This window comes from Macrosteles quadrilineatus, unplaced genomic scaffold (genome assembly GCF_028750875.1).
Source record: "Macrosteles quadrilineatus isolate MER2022 unplaced genomic scaffold, UCM_ALF_1.0 Scaffold_2__2_contigs__length_208266976, whole genome shotgun sequence".
NCBI lineage: Eukaryota > Metazoa > Arthropoda > Insecta > Hemiptera > Cicadellidae > Macrosteles > Macrosteles quadrilineatus.
The window spans coordinates 163,707,650-163,724,083 of record NW_026542595.1 but is presented as its reverse complement, the minus strand read 5'-3'; the positions used below and the strand labels follow the sequence as shown (position 1 = coordinate 163,724,083).

The 16,434-nt window shown below is 33.1% G+C and overlaps 1 protein-coding gene across 1 annotated transcript in view; it reads left to right on the top strand.

The window, feature by feature from the left end:
- Window positions 1-16,434, top strand: part of LOC128983939 (DNA-directed RNA polymerase III subunit RPC2-like) — a 51,717-nt gene continuing 35,283 nt past the window's right edge. The window contains exons 1-7 of the mRNA XM_054403216.1: window positions 1-220; window positions 2,585-2,739; window positions 3,444-3,620; window positions 4,708-4,831; window positions 5,418-5,585; window positions 6,438-6,595; window positions 9,030-9,144. Of these exons, the coding sequence (XP_054259191.1) occupies window positions 131-220; window positions 2,585-2,739; window positions 3,444-3,620; window positions 4,708-4,831; window positions 5,418-5,585; window positions 6,438-6,595; window positions 9,030-9,144 (987 nt within the window). The 5' untranslated portion in view covers window positions 1-130. The remainder of the gene's footprint in view (window positions 221-2,584; window positions 2,740-3,443; window positions 3,621-4,707; window positions 4,832-5,417; window positions 5,586-6,437; window positions 6,596-9,029; window positions 9,145-16,434) is intronic.

Genomic DNA, 16,434 nt, shown 5'->3' with positions numbered 1-16,434 from the left:
TTATGTTTACATTGGCTACTTGGCTCGGCTCGCGTTAAGTTATTCGCATGGTGGGTCGTAAATTTTCACTAAGCTGTTTTATTAGTAATGTGAATGGTGTTGTTTCAATTTTTGGCTAGCAAAAACTAAAATGGGTTCCTCTGGAGAACGGGTACAAATCCGGCTAGGAACCCCAAATACAAGTTCTAAGCAGATTGGATTACCAATAAAAAACCTTGAGGTAGGCCTAACCTGAATAAATAAGAGTTTTGGGTAGCATAAACATAGGCATAGGCCAGTTCAACCCCAAGAGGGGAATTATTTATAAACTGAAATATTATAAAAAAAATTTGAAATATTGAAATAGCCTACTGTTAATTTTGGTAGCCTAATGTGTGTTTTGATGTTTTAGCTTGCAGTTATAGCCTATTTTCAGTAGTTTATATTATCACGTTGTTAATATGGAAGTGTACCCGATTTTTTTCCGTTTGTTAAGTTAGGGCCTAATTAAATTTGATAGGCCTATAAACCGTCCTGTGTGCCTAGTGTTTAATTAAAGAGGATCTTAATCTTTAAGACTCATATTCATATCTCAGTTAAATTAAGTACCGTATTGGCCTTCACCTATTTTGAACACTTATTTCCTGTTTATAAGACTTATTTGTAACTTGCAAGTAGGAACTGATTTTAGATGCAATAACGTAAGAAAAAGCTCAGTGATGGGAACTATCACTACTTAATTAAACACTACTGGATGTGCCTAGGGTTAGGTTTGCAAGATCGCAAAGGAGCTATAATACAGTGGCAATTCAAATTTTTAATAAGCTGCCTCACTCGATCAAGCGTCTTGGGCGTAAACTTTTCATGAAGAAGCTCGTCCCTCTCCTTAAGTCAAGAGCGTACTAAGTTACTCACTAAAGGATTTTTTTGAGGATAGTTTTCCTGAATTGTCTGACTAAACCGCATATCCACATGCCAAAGTTTTTGTAAATATTTATGTTTGTATCTACTCGATTCAGTTGTTTTTAAATGTATTTTTGTATATATTGAAATTCTGACGCCATCAATCCCTTATTGGGTAAAAGATGAAGACATGGTAATAAGGTAATAACTCACTACCGGGTAACTTAATTCCAAACAGCCGTTACCTCCCAGTATAAGCAAAAATAACTGTTCATACAGCCTGCAGATTATCTGTCAGTTGCTGACTGAATGAGATGAAGTTTAAATCATTTAATTTTCCACACACTTCACAGTAAAGTTGCGTTCATACAAGGCCAGTAAACTTAGAGCAGGCAGGTTTCGGGGCAGGTTATTTCCCTTCAAGTTACATGAGGCAAGTAACCTGCCCGCAAACTGGCCTCGTGTAAACGCGGCTTAAGCAGCTGGTTACTGGACTTTTTGTATAAGATACTTAGTTGTTTTGTAAGTTACCGTACAGAAAAGATCAAGTTCAGCTGGAGCTTGGTAACTTATAGCTATTTTTGTAACTAGTGTGCGAAGTGGCACTTTGATGCACATAAGAGAAATGATTAACTTACGCACAATTCACAGGCGAGTGTGGAAAGTTTCCTGAGTGCAGCAAAGGCACTTTGCACTCGCGTTACACATTATATTTTTCCTTCAGTTAACTTACTATAAAGCATATAAATAATTAGTCTTTCAAACACTATACACCACGTTTTTAGGTTAGGTTAAATCCAACCGTTGAACTAAATGGGAATCACTGCTCCAGCTGATTCTAGTTGTAGTATCTCTAAGTTAAGTGTTGCCAACTTATTTTTAACCGAACACAAATTACATGCCTAGTAAAAGCACGATTTTTGGTGTTGTCTGGTTTAAATCCTGGAGTGTGCTAAAAGAAATGAGTGTGGCAAAAGTAGGCTAAAGTTAGTGCGGCAAAAGTAAGTACAGTAGAACCTCTTTAATCCTTAATAATTGGGACCAGGGGTAGTTCGGATTATTGAATATTTCCGATTACAGTACATTTTGTTGTTTTTACATAATAATAGCTAAAATGGCTCTTAATTGTCACTGGAAGAGTGAAAAAATGCTTCACAAAGTATAATACAGTGTTTAAACAGTATTAATACAGTAGTAAACATAGAAAATAAACAGTAGGCCTACTGTAAATTACAATAGAAAAAATTACGGTGCGTATGTATACAATAAATAACTACTGTACTGTGTATAGAGTACAGTTCAATGAGGCGTTCGGATTAGTGGAAGTTCGGATTACGGGGGTTCGGATTAAAAAGGTTCTACTGTAAATACTTTGCGTGCTATAATACGTGCAAGGAAGCCTACTTTAGTCAGGTAACTGTAGGAAAAGTTTATTGATCACTCGGACGTACAGGGCACTTTATACTCGCCCACTCTAAATCTTAAAATTAGCGAAGAGTAACTTAACTAGCCCTAAGTTTTAATGATAATTTGTGATCAACTTAGGCCTATACCTGATGAGCGTATGTTAAGGTAACTTATAAGTTTAGTGTTGTTTGACATCATACAATTGTTCATTCTCTGTTCTCAAATTATAAATTCCAGGCCTAGTGAAATTATTATTTTACTTAGTGATTTATTCATGATTTTTATTTACATGTAGGATAAATGGAAGCTGGTCCCTGCTTTTCTGAGTATAAAAGGATTGGTAAAACAGCATATCGATTCATTCAATTACTTCATTAATACAGAAATCAAGAACATTGTAAAAGCAAATGAGAAAGTGCTCAGTGATGCAGACCCTCTCTTCTATGTCAAGTAAGCAATGAGTTGTCCTTAATTTGTTATTCCTAAAGTTTTTATTCTGTAACTTGGCATCTTCTTTAGCTGTATTTTCTGTCAAATTTGTAATATCCTTAGTGGAACGTTTAGGGTGTAATAATTAAACTAACAACTACATTTGGGAATTAATAAATCCTGGCCGACTACATGTTTAGGCCACGGTTTGCTGGAATCTTGAGGACTGGAGAGCAAGGAAACTTTTAGATCGGCGATTGATGCAGGGAGGGAATAGTGGCGTGATGGGTTGTAGCCAAATCCGGGAGCTTTATTGAAAACACACGATATGCCGTCACAGTCTCCTGATTGCAGTCAGGCTACAAATGCAAAACATATTGCCAACTCTTTTATAACATAACATAAATATGAATATGGTATAAATGACAACATAATGCTACATTATTGTACATACACTACATATATATAGGTTGTCATCTTTTCAGTATGTGATATCTCTTGCAGTTTAACTTACATCATCTAAAGTTGTTATTCTTTTAAGATGGTATAAAAAAATAAAATAATTAAGATGGTAGATGGCTTCTTAATTGATTGAAATGCTACTGATACTAGCTTTTGGCTGACTATTTATATGTCATTTTATATGAATTCTAACTAAACAATGATAAAAAATCATTTCATTTTACAGAGTTTAATATTTTTAATGCCCTTTGATGTTTACATAGGTACTTAAATATATATGTTGGCACACCTGATGTAGAAGAAGGGTTCAACATCACCCGGAAAACATCCCCTCATGAGTGTCGTCTGCGTGATCTGACGTACTCAGCGCCTATCACTGTGGACATAGAGTATACACGAGGCAGTACTAGGGTAGCCAGGAGTAACCTTCTTATTGGCAGGTATGAATGTAAACAATTACAGATAGGTATTCAGTTAAATCATCTTTAATGTCATCACTGACAACAAAAAAAAAATGATAAGTTATTAAGAGTGTAATGAGACAATTATTTTAGCAGAAAAATTTTGCTTGATAAGATTTTAAAAGGGAAAAGTCCTTGACTCTACTCTGAATAATATGGGTCTAATAAGATCCTTTCTAAGATTGTGAGTCTTTTTAGTTATAAGAGCCTAAGGAGATAAACATAGGGCCCAGTCTGTAATCTGGTGTTTAGGAAAAGATAACCTAATGGACTTGTTAAGAGGTTACTATGTTAAATCTATCATATTGAACATGTGCATTTTTTCAAAGCTAAATAATGGGTCAGTACATTTTTTACAATAAGAAGAAGTTAGCGGCCTCTATAATTTATAATTTGTCCGTTCACATAGAACTCAGGCCCGTGCGTGGAGCATTTCCTCCTAAGCAAGGGGTGAGCCAGTACTGTAAAATGGTGAACTGTAACATTTAGTGACAAGTACGGGGTAAAAACCATTGACTTTGCTGTTAAAGTTTCAAAGTCTGTCGCTCTACCAACTGAGCCACCTTCTCAGCACACCTTGTAGTATTTACTACTAAGTTTACTCTTTCTCATTATTCTGTATACAAATGACATTACTAGCGTAGCCTACATTGTTAAAAATGGTCCAATAGAAATTGTATATTAATGACTAATTATAGCTCTTGTATAACATTTTTTCAATATCGATTTGTCAATATTGCTTAAAATTTCATTAAACGCCAATTTAATGTGGTCTTACTTACTTGTTTTTTCTCAATAAAATGAAATTAAAATTCTTGATTTTTTGCTGGCAAAGCTAGAGCCACACGGCCTTTTCTTAAACTCAACCTGACTTCTGGTTTGATCGTGAACTTTGATCATCCATTTTACCCCTAGTATAAGTAAAGATTACTTAAACACAAGTTTGATACGCTATATAAAACTATATTAATTTAGTAGTAATAAATTCATTTAATTAATTGTAGAATTGTCATATGACATACATGAACCTTAAAAATTGTTTAGTACATAATTGTTTTTGTTTTAGGATGCCCATAATGCTACGAAGTTCAAATTGCGCGTTATACAAGAAATCAGAGTACGAATTGTCAAAGCTGAATGAATGTCCTCACGATCCTGGTGGTTACTTCATAGTTCGAGGAACTGAAAAGGTATCATGATTCCTTAATTGTATTTTGAAGAGAACGGTTAAAATATATTTTCTTTAATGTAGGCTACTATTAGTGTAACCGAACACAGTCTCCCAGTAGGCGTCTTAGGCTGGTAAGCTAAACCTAGCCTGTTTAAGATTGGCTGCATGCACTATATTTTCTCTGCAGTCACCACTAGATTGCCCTTGTCAATTTACCGTAACAGTAATTCACTGTCCTCTGATCAGTAGTGTACGCAGATTAATAGGTATTTGGTGAGGTTCTGGTATTATAAAAAAACAAAAACAGGAACAACGAAACAAAAGAATAATATCAATGATTTTATTTAAAATTATTGTTAAGTTGATGAGACCAGTTATTGGCCATTTAGTTGTGGTAACTGGATGTGTGAGCTAGGGTCACTCAGTGACATTTACTATTCATGGAAGTGTTAAACGCTGGAACTAGATCACCGTTGTTTGTGCACCCGATTGGTTAAATGTTACAGTGAATAATAAATAATATTGTGGGATTAATTTAAACACTAAAAGTCACTTTAAGACATATTTTCCATAGTATGTTTTATTTAGGCTTATTAATTTTCCAGGTGATTCTGATCCAAGAGCAGTTGTCTCGGAACAGAATGATTGTAGAGGAAGATCGTAAGGGAGGGATCCAATGTCAGGTGACCAGTAGCACTCACGATAAAAAGTCACGAACTAACATCATCATGAAGCGAGGCAAATACTACTTGAAGCATAACCTGCTGCAGGATGTAAGTGGGCAAGAAAATTCTTATTTATTATTATTTTCCATGGATTATCTCACCAAAATCAAAACATTTTAGCCTAGGTGTTAGAAACCATAAATTGATTTTGCTGATGGAAATTATATGTTTTTAGTAATCAAATTAAGGTAATCTCAAATTGAAGGTGCTAAAATTGTGAGATGTATTTATTTATTCCAACGGACATCTCCATTTTAGTGCAAGTGTTTATCCGCTTAGCAAGGTGACTTCGACAAAGCATTGCTCATCAATGCAAGGAAGGACATTTAATATTGATCATATTAGACATATCAAAGTCTATGGTGACTGGAAGTATTGTTGGTAAAGGGCTCTTAGGATTAGGTTTTTAATTAAGTTTAAGAGGGAAAAGAACACTATCTTTTGAACAGAATGAGTTATTTGTTTAAGTATCTTAGCCAGTGGGATTTTTTATGGAAGAAATTGAAAATCTTCTAGAAAAAAGTGAAATGTTTTGAAACTTCACTTGTTACCAATAGTATAACATAGACCACACATAATATTATGTGTAGGCCTATATATAAATAAGATAAGAAAGATAAAGATGACAACAAATAAAAACATTTTGTTCTATTCAATGAATATTTTAGTAATCACAGGGAGTTAAAAGCTAAGAGCATAGATTAGCACAGTGGTTAGTGAGACAGTGATCTTCAACTATATTTTTTGTTACAATTACAAAATTGTCTAGTAATAAAAGTACAAGCCAACCGTACAAGACTTTTACTTAAGTTGTTGGTGATATAAAGCAATAAATGTTTGTAACCTTCTACTGGTTTCATTCAGAAAGTGAAAAGTTCTGATGTGTTTGGGTCATTGCAGGATATTCCCATAGTGGTGGTATTCAAGGCGATGGGCTTTCAGTCTGATCAGCAGATCGTTCAGATGGTGGGGACGGAACAGGAGATCCTTAAGAAATTGGCTCCTTCCATAGAAGAATGTTATACTGTGGATGTATTTACTCAAACTCAAGCACTTAAGTCAGTAGGCCATTTTGATTTAGCTTTGCTTAGTAAAATTAGTTGACTATTTTTATATATTTTTTACGTCATGCTCAAGTAAGTTGGTCATATTGTTTTAATTAATGCATCAGCTCACAGCTTGTGGACTTTACCAGCTTGGAGAACAATATGACAGTTCGTAAAGTGATCATAACAGTGTACAATTTACAACTTGATGAAAATTATGAATTATTATTTGTATAATGCTTTACTACTAACCACAAGAAAGTGCGACTATATTATACTATTACTAATGTTATAAATGTGACCGTTTGTTTGTTTGAAGTTCAATCACGCATTAACTACTGGTCGGATTGGGTTGAAATGTGGCTTTATGATAGCTCAGATTCCCGATTAATACAAGCCTATTCTTATCTAAAAAATCCTTTCGGGTTAAAAATGTATAGATATTTATTTAAGTAAATAAAATATGTATGTTGCATTTTAGCAAGCTTGTGATCTTTATTTGAAGACCTATTATTGGATTTTTCAAGCAAAAATTAGTCATAAATAAAAATACCCCCGCCGCAGCAAACCTGCACCCTAAGCGAATTTCAATTTGCCTGATTGAATTTACACTAAAATATCACATTAAAAATATCACATTTATTCCCTATTTAAATAGCAATACTTTAACTAGTACTTCGGTTTGCTGCAACAGGGAGGGTAAAAAAGTGTTTTTAGTAAAATGTTGAATAGTTCAGTATAAAACAAATGCATTTTCCAAATTTGATAAAAATATTTTCATATACAGGCTAACTACAACAAGTTTTCTTATTCTCCGTAAGAATAACATAGGAATTTTAAATTTAATTTTTTTTGAATTTTCTCCGTAACTAGGTATTAGGCCTATGACAACGCTTCAATGTACTAAATTGTTTTTTTTTCTGAGCCCTAAAATGGTTTCGAAATAAATTGCAAAATTTTACGTTTTTAGGGTCAAAAATGGGGAAAACCAATTTTTACCCCATAAAACCGCCCATAAACCCCTTTTCCCATGGTCCGATCATGCTGGTTCGCGAACTCGTTCAAATAAATGTAGGTTTAGGCCTACATGTTTGTACCAAATTTCATCGAATTCGGATCATTTTTGCTTGAGTTATTGTGCTAACGGACACATTTGACCAAAATCTTGGACGCCATCTTGAATTTTGGACTTCCGAGACTTCGATTTCATTAGACTTTTTTTTCTGGAAAATACACATAATTCTAAGTCAAAATAACCAATAAAACAATTTAAAGCAATTTTTTTAGGGTTCTCGTACGGATTTACTCGACTAAAAAACAAGACAAGATCATACAAACTAAGGTATTTAGGCCTAGTCATTACCTTTTTCCATGTTTTATAGGCCATGTTATGTAGTGTATAATTCAGAACAAATAGTTTACACTTATAAAGACAAATTTTATTGCAGTTTTAATGTGAAAAATCATCTTGAAAACAAATGTTGCATGACCAAATATGTTTTTATCCCATTAGGCCTATAGGCCTATACGATATGCAAATCCGATTATTTTACAATAAAACAGAAATTATGACTACGTGAAAAGCGTTGAAGAGAGATTTACGGCTGATTTGCACACTGATTATAAGTAGCACACAGTAGAAAGATAGAAACATTAATTGTAAACAAAGAGCTACTAAGATTAATTAAAACATTTAAAAATAGTTATTTTCCTACTCCTTCCTCAAAAAGTTGAGCAGTAAAATAATTTGCCAAGACTCGTGTACAGAGCCTTGACTTGTAAATATCAATGGGTATTACTTATCTCTACTAATCTTAATTTCCTATAATCAATGACAAAATAAATTAACCTCATAGTTCTGTTGAGTTTTTTTATATTTAACCAGCTGTTAGTTAAAACAAATTAATTATATTGCAAAAAACAAACCGAAGATAATTTGAACATCCTAGCATTTTACTTTGTATATTGAATTAATCTGCCATCCTCTTACCAAAGAGTTGAACTTATCAATGATTAGCATTACACAAAGTATAAATAAGTCAACCGTAAGTATGTCTTTTAGTTTTTATCCAAATGCTGATTTTGTGTCACAAACAATGAATGTTTACAGCTGTTATGTTAAGCAAATTATATTATACCAAAAGCTAGTTTAGAATGTTAGCGTCGGCTGCTAGACTTTTCAAAAATTAAAACTTAACGTGTAAAAAACTGGGACCCTAAACTAAAATTATGGCTTCGACATTCCCTAGTTCTCAAAATTATCTTTCTTTCAACCCAAAAATCATAAAAATCTGTCGAGTGGTTGATTGAGAATGGGTAAATAAAATACCCTGTTACGTTTTAATATATAAGATTCGTCATCAAAGCTAATATTTAATTATGTAGATTTAATCAATAAAGTGTTCTTAAAAAGGAATTTGATTTTATAAACATATATTTGTTGCAGTTACATTGGAAGAAAGGCAAAACAGAAGAGGTTTTTTGGTCCGAGTGGAAAACCAAAACCACCAGTAGATGAAGCAAGAGATATGCTAGCCTCAGTCATCCTGGCTCATGTTCCGGTAATTTGATCTTGAGATTTGACAACTTAAAAACCAATACTACTAGATCATGTTTAGTACCTAGACACAAAACGTTACACTTTACACAAAATATAACAATATTTTACTGCCACTGACAGCATTTTCAACCAAGGAGAGAGAGTTTCTTCAGGACTAATGGTATAATTGTGTTCTCTACCTTACGAGCTGGGCTATAACCTCAATTAAAGAAATTTTAATATGTATCAAAATTCTATCAAAGTATCCTATATGATCCTGATAAGATTAAGTGACTTTTGAATGAAGTAGTCATCCCATCTTCAAAGCCAACTTCAGAAATGTTACTTCCAAACAGGGGATAGTTGAATGAGCCACTCTTAGTGTGCTACTGTCAAAATTCCATTTCTCTATAATTTGTTTATACTATGATAGTGGATGTGACTTTTTTTCTAGGTTCTAGTTTGGAATTGTTTTTTACATTAACTTACTTTAGGCTTGGCCTAAAGGGGGTCGTGGCATTATCACTTTGATAAAATCCATTGGTGATTGGCGGGATTTCAAGTCCATCGCTCTGTCACTGAACCAGCTCGCTCTGCTGATGTAACGTTGACTTAACAGATGTTATTGTTTAATGTTTACAAATGACAAATGACAATGACAAATGACAAATGACAATGACAAATGACAATTCTTTATTGCACATAACATCTGTTTAAGTTATTACAAATGTAATACACAGACAGGTACATTGTCATGTTTACAAAATAAAAAGTCATCTTTTCAGTTAATCTTGGTTAAAAATTGTTAACCCAGCACACTCTGTTAACTCAATTTATATTATTTTTAACCGACTTCCCCACTACCAACAAAAGGAGGAGGTTCTCAATTTGTCTGTGGCGATGTTTTTTTTTTTCTATGTATGTTCTCTACAGTTTCCGCCATCAACTAATATGTAGGTTGTAACATTATTTCTCCTCTACAATAGATAGTTTACAATTTTTTCAATTACATTTTTCTATAACCATTATATTTTTGTGACATTGTTATCAGAATACAAAAATTTAAAATGTTCTAAATATATTAAATTAGTATAATTATGAACTTTCTATGTTACACATTTTTATCTTTCAATCGATCCGTTCTCTCATGCCAACACACGTATATTCACAATCATTTAAATTTAGTTAATTATGTTATTCTTTAAATTTTTTACTAAAACTTAAAACGGTGAAATTTAAATCGTAAACCTTTTGTAGCTTTAAAATTGTAATAACTTAATGTTCTTGCATAGAAATTATCCAAAAGTTTATTTAAGAGCTTCTGCATAAACTAATTACTTGAATCAAATATTGCTTATAATACAAAATACACATTAATAGCTAAGTAATGTAGTATAGCGTAGTTATGTTCCAACATTGCAGGTATGGTTACACTTATCCATTTGAAATTTATAATTTCATATTTTAATAGCCAAATAACAAAAAAAATTGTTTTTACATTACAAGAGAAATAGTTTATTTCATTATTTTTCTTCCTCTAATGTTAATTGCAGTTATCATCTAAAGTTCCAGTTATTTGTAGTCAAGTTAAATATTTTTCCTACGAAGTTTGTACCTATTTGTAATAATCTTCTATTGTATTCTTGATTGGAATTTTATAAACTACCTAACTAGGCCGATTGAAAATATTAAAATTTCATTAAAAGTATTTTTTCTCCTTTTAATAATTATTACGCTGTAATCATACAACTCATTTTGCAGTATTAATTAATTATATTATGATAAATGTTCTAAGATAAATTTAGTCCATAGTACAGTTTTTGAAATCTTTGAAATTGTGGAAGTTGTTATACTAAAGTAATTTTGCTCCTTTTAATCAGTTTTTTCTCCTATATTTTCAATTTTGAAGTTATCTATCATTGTACTTGTACATTTTTATTACAGTGAAGGTTTTGTTTTGTTTTTGATAAGGCTACTTTATTTTGAAACAGCAACTTAATATTTATTCTCATGCTAGATTTTAGTGGTATAGTGTTATAGTTGTATCAATGGTTGACTGGGCAGGTGACTGGGGCTTGGCCGATGCAATTTTTTAATAACTGTGATGATGACGGCGACGGCGACTTCCATTGTCTTGAGCTACATTCCACAGATCAATACATTAATTTTTTTAATTATCATTTAAAGAGCCTGAAAATTTTTCACAATAACATTAGAAGCTTTTCCAAAAATTTTGATGAGTTTTTAGTTTACTTAGATTCTTTTAATACCAGTCTAGATGTTATAATTTTTTCTGAGTGCTGGCTTGGCGGGGGAGGGGTGGGGGCGAACATCGACGGGTTTGACACTCACATGACTACCACTCAACGTAACCGCAATGATGGTATCATTGTGTTTACTAACAAATCACTATCAGCTACTGCACGACAAATCACTCTGGGGGACGTTCATGGGTTATCACTGGACTTTGTGTACTGCAACAAGAACTTCAATTTACTTGCACTCTACAGAACATTCGACAGCAATCCAGTACAATTCACTAGTGAACTTGAGACTTATTATCAGAACATAGATAGAAACAAAATGTGCATTTTTATGGGTGACATGAATTTAAACCTTTTGAACAAGGATATACTAATTGACCTCTACTTAAACAGTTTACTTGGTTCTGGACTTGTACAGTGTGTGGACAGACCGACTAGAGTTACACAGGACACTGCCTCCTGCATTGATCACATATTTGTGCGTTACTGTGACATGGCTGCTGTGCGCGCTGCTGTACTGCACACTAGCCTCACCGACCACTATGCCACCGCCCTCACTATACATGGCACTGCATACACTCACGCACACACACTTAACATTCACACTGCTACCGGACCTTCTCAAACTTACCTTGATCACACCCTTCTCACTCAAAATCTCTCTCAGACCGACTGGGGACCTATCCTAAACTGTATAGATATCAATATGTGCTGAGAAATGTTTTACAAAAATCTAGATTTTGCTTTACAAAATGCAAAAAAACCTATAACTTCAAGATCATCTAGACGTAAAAGAATTAAACCATGGATTACTGACAGTTTGGTCAAATCAATACGTACTAGAGACAAATTAAGTAAAGCCGCTCGTCGTGAACCATTTAATGATTATCTACAAACTTATTATAGGAATTACAGACAAAACCTATGCAATCTATTAAAAAGAGCCAAACGAGATTTTTACAGGGAAAGATTGTACCAGAACAATAGGAATCCAAAATTGTTTTGGGGACTGATCAATGATCTTGCTGGCAGGCCACGTAATAAAAATTCATTTCCAATTGATAAATTTATTCCCAGCATGTCTCATGATACTCAAGCCGCAAAACACGAGATAGCAGATGATTTTAATAACTTCTTTGCTTCTGTTGGAGTAAATCTATCGAGGCAGATAGATGCGGGTGGGACCCCAGTGGTTGTTGACTCTGACTACAGACTGGACTCTACTTTCACATTGCAAACTGTTTCTGCACAAGACGTACTACGACACATCTCCGAGCTGCGCGGTGGCTCAGCTCCGGGTCTGGACGAAGTTTCGGCTGATTTACTTAAACAAAACGCACTCATAATTTACATTCCGCTGCTACACATAATTAATCTATCTCTACTGACTGGTATATTCCCGGCTCAATTCAAAACTGCAAAAGTAATTCCTTTATTTAAAACAGGTGATCCAAAAGACTGTAACAACTTTAGACCAATCTCATTGTTAAGCGTGTTTTCCAAGGTTTTAGAGCGTATTGTCAAGGAGCAGTTGGTGGAGTACCTTCATAATAACAATATATTATCTAATTCACAATTTGGGTTTAGAAAAGATAAAAACATCTCTGATGCACTTTTTGAAGTATGTAAATCTATAAATAACTCAATGGCTAATAACAATCGTTCTATGTTAATTTTCTTAGATTTAAAAAAAGCATTTGACTCAATTAACAGAAACTTGTTGATAGCAAAATTGGAACAGATCGGTGTCAGAGGCACTGCTCTCGCCTGGTTCAAAAACTATTTATCTGACAGACATCAAGTAGTTTCCATTTGTGGTGTGAATAGTGATGCAAATTTAATTGAGTATGGGGTTATTCAGGGAAGTACTCTGGGGCCTATACTTTTTCTAATATATATAAATAACATTTCAAAACTGAACCTGGATGGTGAACTATTTTTATTTGCTGACGACACATTAGTTTTGTTAAAGGGTCGTTCTTGGGAGGATGTCAGGTCTAAAGCTCTCCGTGACCTCTCACTTCTAAAAAAATGGCTAGATCAAAATGTGCTCTCACTTAATGTGAACAAGACTAAATTTCTTCCGATATCACTCAGTACAAGCACTGATTATAGTCTAGACAATTTGAAGATTCATTGTTGCGGCGACCATAACAGTATATCTTGTAATTGTGAATACATTGAAAAAGTAGATTATTACAAATATTTAGGTGTTTATTTTGACTACCGAATGAGGTGGTCAGAGCATGTAGATTTCTTAAAGAAAAAGATTCGTAAATACATATATGCTTTTAATCAACTGAGTGTCATTTTGGACGAGGAGGACGTAAAGAGAGCTTATTTCGCTTATGTACAATCCTTGATTTCATTTGGTATTATCTGCTGGGGAGCATGCTATCACACCACCTTGGAACCCTTGAATGTGGTCCAAAGATCAATTTTGAAAGTAGCTTTTAGAAAAAATAAAAGGTACTCCACTGATGCGCTATTCCGTGAGACGGGAGTATTACCAGTCAGACATATTTTCATTCAGTTTCTTCTTAGTCACACATTCAAAAACTCAAACACGATCCTTACAGCAGTCACACATCAACACTACACAAGATATTCACACAATGTTGGAATATCTGTCCCTCAGCTACATAAGTCAGTTCTAACTACCAACTGTTTTTATGTTGCTCAGATTCTATATCGAAATCTAATTCAAAAATATAATATTCAACACATTTTTAGTTTACCCTCAATACAGAAATTCAAAAATCAGATGCTTGTTTTACTGCACACGATTACCAATGAAGAGGCCGAAACTTTGATCAGACCTAACCTTACTTGACCCTGACTAAACAATCCTTGACCCTTCGACCCCCTCGCCCTCACAATGTCTCCTGTCTTAGATTGCACTGGCTTTGGTTGTCGTCGCCGACATTCTCTTATCCGCTAAACGATCAAGTTAAATTAACAAGGCTTAAAAACCTTCCCAATTTTAGTGTGTGCCCTCAATTTGCTTAGACTGATAACAGCCAGGCCTACGCACAGGCACCTGCCCATGTAGGCCTATCCCATAAGTAAGGCAAATTTTATTTTATTTTAGAAATATTGTACTGTTAGTTGTATAGCTACTCTCTGTTTTAGTTTATATTTTTGGGATAAATAAACGTTTTTCATTTCATTTTTTTTTTCATTTAATTTCATTTCATTTCATGTTCACCAATTTCTCTGTGATTCTTTTACCGATCAGTGTGGTTCCACCACCAAAATAACCAGGAGAGTTTCTATTTGGTACCTTATATATTATGTTTAAGTATAATATTAGTTTCGGTGAAAAATTCTGAAAACCTTAAATATTCAACATTTATTTTGTTTACATTTGTGCAGATTGTTTACATTTGTGCAGAGAAGGCAATAAATAATAATAACATTCCTACAGCTGTTAGTTGAAACCATTAAAAGAAGCTACAGACAATTCTTCATGAAACAGTTGCTTCATATTGATCAATAAACTATTTCTTGCCATGGAGCCTAAATTAATTACATTGAGAAAAATGCTTTTTGTTTTGGTTACTGTTGTATTAAGTCTGTTCTTCTAGTCATATGATTTATTTGTGTTTAAATATCTTTTGTTGACAGATGATTTTTGTAAACATGTTTTTGTAAACATTGGTTTAGTTTTGAAATAGAGTTTGTTGAAACAAGATGTGTGTTTAATATTCTTGTATTAGAAATAGAACAGTTACTATAGAAAATGTATTTTAACGTTTGACCTGATTTGTGTATACAGTAATTCTGTTTTTAGTATTGAATATTCTGACTTACAAAAACATATGTTTCAGTGAATAGCTGTATGATATCGACAAATAAAGGTGTATTGTGAAAACCAAAGCATTCGTAAAACAGGTCTAAATATAAATTAAATGCAATTATTCCTTACACGACCTAAGAAGTGTGACAGTGAATAATCGTCAATTGTCTTAAAAGTGTTAAATATTTTAATTACTAAACATGCATTTGCAGATGTGGAATGTTTATTAATATTCTCTACCCAGTTACTATTATCATATCAGTACTATTATGCCTGCTTCGGAAAGTCCTAGGGGAAGATGATTTGCAATTTCAACTAGGCTATATCTTGATCAAACAAAACCCCCTACATGACTTACACCACTTTTAGCTGAACCAATCTTTCATATAATATTTTCCAAAGGTACTATACATGTTAACGACCAATTTTCCACTTTTGAGAGATTGTTTAGTGCTGGTAGCTGAGGAATAACTTTCATATTGTTCCAAAAGGCTTGAGACATTACTGTATTTCTTTTTATAATGTAGAAGTACACCGATTGCAGGAAACGATGATGTCTGACATTTCAATGTATCTAGAAAAGACAATTAGTTTTTCATCAGGCCTATTGTAATGGACAACTCTTTCTTTCTTAAGGAATATCTAAAAATGTTTATTTTCATAACCAATGATTATGTAACCTCAACAGGTGACTCAAGCAGTTTTAAAATAATTATTGTTCTGTGGAACTTTTGATTGTTTCAAACAGTTTTGCTTATCAAAAAACCTCAAGTGATTGATATATAAAAAATTATACAGTCACTAAAAATCATGAAATAATTTCTTTTTGTAAAAAAATACAACCGACTTCGAACGCTCTAAAAAGAATGAAATAATTTCAATAAAGTAAACTTTTGTATTAGGCAAGCTCACGTATTTCAAGTCGGCGCGGCTCAAACTGCAAATATGATTGAAATTAAATATTGTGTGTGTATTTTGAAAATCAATAAATTGTAGCTGGATAACATAAATATATAAAAAACATACTGAACTGTTTTGTTTATATATTAAAGGAAATATTTTCTTGTATTTTATGTTTACTTCAGAATAAATGCATTATAAAAATAACACACACAAATGTTCTATATGAATAGGAAAATAATTTAGTTTGATATTATGATAGGGAAAAGAAGCTAGTTTAGTATTAAAACGTTACTTTTCAGAGTTAGAAACATTTAAATGCGTTATAATCTTTTTAAAGATACTCGTT